This window comes from Pipistrellus kuhlii, unplaced genomic scaffold (genome assembly GCF_014108245.1).
Source record: "Pipistrellus kuhlii isolate mPipKuh1 unplaced genomic scaffold, mPipKuh1.p scaffold_m20_p_10, whole genome shotgun sequence".
Classification (NCBI taxonomy): domain Eukaryota; kingdom Metazoa; phylum Chordata; class Mammalia; order Chiroptera; family Vespertilionidae; genus Pipistrellus; species Pipistrellus kuhlii.
The window spans coordinates 49,033,137-49,039,374 of NW_023425405.1; the positions used below are offsets into that span (position 1 = coordinate 49,033,137).

The following is a 6,238-nucleotide window of genomic DNA, read 5'->3' on the forward strand; positions in this document are numbered from 1 at the left end:
GTTCCTTCTGAGAAGCGTCTTCCCATCACTAACCAATTCTGCCTCAAGCTTTCCTTGCTTTTGGAATCTCTAAAGTACCCAGCTGAGGCTTGCTAGTTCCTAAAAAAGGTCAACTTCAGGAGGGCATATGATAGGCCTGGTGCTCCTGAGCGCTGGGAGCTCTGAGCTCTGGGATCTTGCAGGCTGATCCTACCCACCCAGTAGACCAGCCAAGAGCCCTCAACAGGTATTTGTGAAATAAACAAACGAGAGCCCATTCCCCGCCTCTGAGTCTTACCTGAATGATTCCTGTGAGTAAGGTCACTGACATGGCGACTTTCACTCTCAAGGCGTCTCTGGCTTCCGTACCGTTGGTTGCGTTTACTCCTCCCGGGATGACTATATCATCTGGGACCAATCGAACAGCCACACCGCCAATCATCAGGCTAATTACAGCAAACGGACCTGAAACAGTGACGCGTTAATCAAGGAAATCGGCTTCAGTGTATCTGATGTGATTGTTGCCAGTACTCTAGAGAACACGGGTGAGGTCAATAAGTCATCACTGAAATAAAATCGCACTGTTCTCCGTAAGCATTAAACCGCTGCTCCTGGTTTATATGTAAACTGTGTGTGTGCAGATCGTATTCTCCAAAAATGACCATGATGACATCTTCCACCCCCCAGACTCTTCTAGAACTCTGACATTTCCCTATGAAGAGATAGACTAATTTTTAATCCCCCTCTCCTTGAATCAGGGAGGGCTTGTGACATATTAGTAACCAAAAGAATGCTCTTACCCTATGAGACAGCCTGGAGGGACCTGGAGAGCATTTATGCTAAGCGAAACAAGCCAGTCAGAGAAAGATGAGAATCACATGATCTCACCCATAGGTGAACAAATCTCACTCTAATGAACAAAATAAACTGATGAACAAAACAGATCCAGAGACATAGAAGCATGGGACAGACAGGCGAATCTCAGAGGGGGTGCAGAGAGATTAACTGGGGGATATATATGCAGATATGCATAGCCCATGGACACAGAATAGTGCGATGAAAACCTGGGAGGGACAGGTGCGAGATGGAAGGGTCAATGGGAAAAAAGGGGGACATTTGTAATTCTTTCAACGATAAAGGTACATTTTAAAAAAAAAATGCGGCAGAAGTGATACTGTTGTCTTCTGAGGCTTGGTAACAAAAGGTGATGCAGCTTCCACCTGAGAGCTGTTACACTTGCTCGTGCTGCAGCCCTGAGCGTGAGAAAACTCCCATTAGGACGACGTGGAGAGAAAGGAGAGGAGAGGGGAGTTGGGAGAGAGAGGGAGCAGAGGGCAAGAGGGAACAAGAGAAAGAGGTTCAGGCTTCCTGTAGTTGCTCTAGCCCCAGCTCGCTTCTGACTCTCAGCTGCATGAGACCTGAGCCAGCCCTGCCCAGATGAGCCTTTCCCAAATCCCGACCCACAGAAACTGTGCGACACAATGAAATGATTCCTATGTGTTACCTAGGAATGGGCCTCTGAAACATTGTGCCTGTGTTTGCTGGGGGCTACCTCATGCAGCACCAAGGCTATTATGAAATCCCTATAAAGCTGATCCTAAATTCACTAACTACAGGGAACCCGGAGCCTTAAGTCAGATGAAAATGCAATACATGTGTGGTAATTAGGAACTTGCAGTACCACTAATAAAAAGAAAAACCAGGTGCAAGGAAATTGTATTATGAATTAAAACACTTATTTCACAGATTTTAACTACTGCTCTTTGTACACAAGAAAATTGTCCCCCCCCCCCCCATTATACCAAGATGATAAGAAAGCTATTAGCTCTACAAATCTGGGGGTGGGGGGATGTATTTTAAAGTACCTGCTGGGTATGCAGTAACAACTTGTTATTAAGCAGATGTTCTAATAACAAACATGCTATGTCTTTGGCACATTGCAAAGCTGAATAATCCGAACAAAAAGGCACTAGCGTATCAAGTATAAGCTTTTACCTATGGATATGTGTCTGGAGGTTCCAAAAAAACAATACATGATAACAGGGTAAAACGAAGAGTACAGGCCGAACACCGGAGGCACAGCTGCCAACATCGCAAAGGCTAATCCTGTGGGATTAAACACCAGACAGACAGAGGGAGGTCATTAGAAAAGAGGTTTACATGTATTTTCCTCTTGGTTCTTTATCGCTGATGAACACGTGACAACCATGTTAACTTAAGCAGAAGTGTCCTCACCGGTCCACTCCTCTACCCCGAACATACACATGATCCTGCCTTGTGCTCAGAGTCCAGGCTGGGATCTCCCCAGTCATCTCTTCTTTTCCAGGAGCCATAGCCACCTCTAATCGATTCCCCACATTCATTCTGGTGCCCCTCCCACCAACCAAATCTGTTCCCTAAACAGCTGTCTCGCTGACCTCTTCCAAAGGCAATCCAAGTGAAAAGCACTCAGAATGAATCCAAAAGTGGCTAACAAGGCCAGGCTGACCTGCCCCTGCCCACCTCACTCCCAGAACACTGCCTTTCTGTTAATTCTGTAAATCACGTCTTCAAATACCCAATTCTTTTTCTGCCAAGCGCCTTCACACATGTTGTTCCTTCCTTCATCCTTTTTATTGTTTTCAAAGAGAGGAAGGGAGAGGGGTACAGGGATAGAAACATCACTGATGAGAGAGAATCACTGATCAGCTGCCTCCTGCATGCACCCTGGTGGGGATTGAACCCACAACCCCGCAGGTGCCCTGGCTGGAAATTGAACCTTGACCTCCTGGGTTATAGGTTGATGCTCAACCATTGAGCAACACCGGCTGGATATCTCTCATTCTTTACCTGCTTCCTATTCATCCTTTAGGTCTCAACTCACGTCTTGTTTCCTTAACGAGGTTTTTGTGATTTGCCTTCTTAAACTAGGTGTCTCTGTGATTATCTCATAGTATCCTGTTTTTTCCTTCATAGTGTTTAACATCATCTCTATATATAAAAGACTAATATGGAAAGTATCCCCATGGGAGTTCAACTAGGAGACTGGGCGTTCTATCACTTGCTGTGCCACCAGGGGGTGGCACAGAATGAAGGAAGGCTCCAGCCAGCAGCTGGGGAAGGGAGGCCCCGGCCAACCCTGATCCCCTGCCAGGCCTAGGGACCCTAGCCATGCACAGATTTCGTGCACCAGGCCTCTAGTTTATACATAAAAATGTATATGTGCTTTTACTTGATTCAGGTCTCTGTACTTGATTATGGAGTTAGTTCCATGAAGGAAGGGAGGGACAAGCAGATCTTGATAAACAAGTGTGAACAGATGAACAAATTAATGAGATGTTCTTTTTTTTTTTTTTTTAATAAGTTTTTATTGTTCATATTATTACAAATGTTCCTTTTTTCCCCCCCACCATTAATGAGATGTTCTTAGATTCTTAATATCACATATAAAAAACACACAGATGCAGAGGATTTAACATTTCATGATCTCATGCAATTAGAATATGAACTTACCGTCAAAAACCTTAATGATGACAACCCCAAGAGCATGTCACAGAGTGACTGATTTACCCAGCCAATTCCTAACTATACTGATCTACAAAACAATGTCACTATATTCTACTACTCCTAGCTCTGGGGCTTTTTAAGGGTTACTTTTTTTTTTATTTCTAGAGAATTCTTTTAGACAGGTAAAGGCTACTAGAATGATATGATAAAAACTATGAATTTGCACTCATGATGAAACTGAGCAGAAAGGTCAAGCAACTGTTTGAGGATATGGTAGTAAGAGAAACAAACAAAAATAAATAAATATATTCTACTGACCTTGAGGGAGCTGAAGCACCCCTGTGCTGATGCCTGAGACCAAGTCACCCAACACATACTCCTTGAATTTGTATGCTGGCAACCACTTAGTTATGGGTAAGAACATATAAATGATGTTTCTTATTTTCTTAGGAGTACATCTGGGAGGACAAAAAAAAAAAAAAAAAAAAAAAAAAAAAAAAAAAGACAGAGAAAAAAATGAGGAACATTTCTGTAGAATTTGAACCAAGGCATTTCCTCCTCCTTTTATCCTGGAATGGTAAGAAAACATTCACGTTGGTGCTGAGGATAACCTTTCCCTCAGCAGAGATATTCCCATTTGCTGTTGTTGGGAACATCTAAATCGTCTCCACAAATTTAGCTCCAGAATCATTGAGATAACTCAGATAATAGATACAATCCTTATTATTCTTTCCGTGTTGGCATAAAAGTGAAGTAGAGGAGTAATTTACTGATTGAGTTAACTTTTGAAGAATGTAGATCCACTGACCAGCATCTGCCCATTAGTTTTCCCCTTTCCTTATAAAATCAAGAAAATTTATACAGGTGTTTTGAGTTTTATTAACATATGTCCCTTGCTTAGGGTCTTTGATTCGGTAAACTCAAAATACCATTTGTCACTGGGGTGTAATAGCCGAGTCTATTATGCCTGGTTGTCTTGGTTAACTGGAAGAACAAGCTGATAAAACCAAGGCCTTGCATTTAATCCCTTTGGGTGTTGGCCAATTTTGCCAGGCTACGCCAATGATCAAAGACATCACCGAGTAACGGTATGGACAGATGAGTTCTATGTCCACTGCGAAAATTTTAAGTGTTCCCTGTGACAAGGAAATAATTTGTTCCATTCAAAATACAACATAGTATTGCAGCATGCATGCTGTTTTTATAAAGTATCTTTAGTGGTTAAGAGTATTTGGCAATTTGATGAAGGAAAACAGTAGAAGCAAAATGTGATGCAACTGTGGTAAGAGCAATAAATTTGAGTAAAACAAACTAGATTTGATACCTTGTTTAGAAAATTGAGGTATTAATAATAGCTACACTTATATATAACACTTGCCATATGCCTAATCCGCTAGTAACTATGACGTAAGCACTATTATTCTACCCATTTTACAGACCAGGAAACTCAAGCACCCAGCTGGTCGGTGGTTGGGACTAGGATTATGGCTCAGAGAGTCTGACTCCAGTGCATACATTTTTCACCTTTCCCAAAAGGTGAAGCTTAAATGAACATAGAACACCGAAGGTGTAGTATCAAGGGTTCTGGAGGCAGTAATCAAATGGGTTGGTTTTGAAGTTTGGGAGCTATCAATATGCACACATGTATTGACATTCTCACGCCTGCAACATGGCTATGCATGTGTCTCCAAAATTAAGAGTCACAGGACAGTGAGGGTCCTTGCCAGCATAGGCTGGGGATTTAAATTCAGGGTTTTGCCAAATGGGGTAGAAGTCAAGGGCAGAAAAAAAGAGAATGGCTGGAGCATTCTGAGAGACAAAGGGAAAAGGTGGATATTCTGAATGTGGTAGAGAACTGGAAGTGGGTTATTTACAGGTACCTTTACACACAATCCCCAAGGCACAGTAGGAATTTAGTAAGTATGGTGAAATACATAATGAAGCGCGTGCTCAATCATGGAGAACCCTGTGGACAGTTCAGCAAATCATGAGTGCTCACCATTTCCCCCCCTCCATTTTGCCAGATTTTCCTTATACACTTGACCTTGTGTCTCTCACAACTGAATGACAGAATAAAGGAAACAGGTTAAAACACAACATACGTGAATGCCTGTTTTAGCTTATCCCCAATGGAATCCGGAATCTTCTCCTTCGTGTGCAGTATTTCCTGGAGGGCCAGATGACTAAAGATAGGCCTGTCCACATAGTACTTCTCGGGTGCTGCAGGGATTTCAGTTTCTTCAGCATGATCCATAGTACTCTGAAATTATTCATCAACAGCAGGAGATAAGCATTTCCTGAGTGTCACTAGGGAGAAAAACAAACAAACACTATTTCAGATGCCAAAATCCAATTGATGACTGTTTTTAAGCATCTCTTCCTTGTGGTATTTTAAGTTCTTCTGAAGACTTCATCTTTGGACACCCCAGACTACCTAACATAGTGATCTGTACCTAGTAGGCACTAATAAATGAAATGAAATAAATAAAAATCAACCCCCAGTTCAATAAGTTGCTTATTGACCAACCATAGGACATCATGAAAAAAAATATGCTTAGGTCCAAAGTGATTGAAAAATTTAGAGTCTAAAAATAAAGAAGAATTCTAGCAGCAAATGCAACCAAGTACCAATAAGGATGATATGAAAATTAGTCTGGAGAAAGGATTTTTGCAGAAGAATCTGACAAATAAAGATTGTATGTTTTTGTTTTGGGCTAGCTTTTTTAAAAAAATGTATTTTTATTGATTTCAGAGAGGAAGGGAGAGGGAGAGG

At 41.9% G+C, this 6,238-nt stretch overlaps 1 protein-coding gene across 1 annotated transcript in view; it reads right to left on the minus strand.

The window, feature by feature from the left end:
* SLC26A5 (solute carrier family 26 member 5) overlaps positions 1-5,766 on the minus strand; it is a 30,605-nt gene extending 24,839 nt beyond the window's left edge. The window contains exons 1-4 of the mRNA XM_036429658.2: positions 5,568-5,766; positions 3,784-3,923; positions 1,975-2,085; positions 278-444 (exon numbers count right to left, since the gene is read on the minus strand). Of these exons, the coding sequence (XP_036285551.1) occupies positions 278-444; positions 1,975-2,085; positions 3,784-3,923; positions 5,568-5,719 (570 nt within the window). The 5' untranslated portion in view covers positions 5,720-5,766. The remainder of the gene's footprint in view (positions 1-277; positions 445-1,974; positions 2,086-3,783; positions 3,924-5,567) is intronic.
* Between the last annotated feature and the right edge of the window lie 472 nt (positions 5,767-6,238).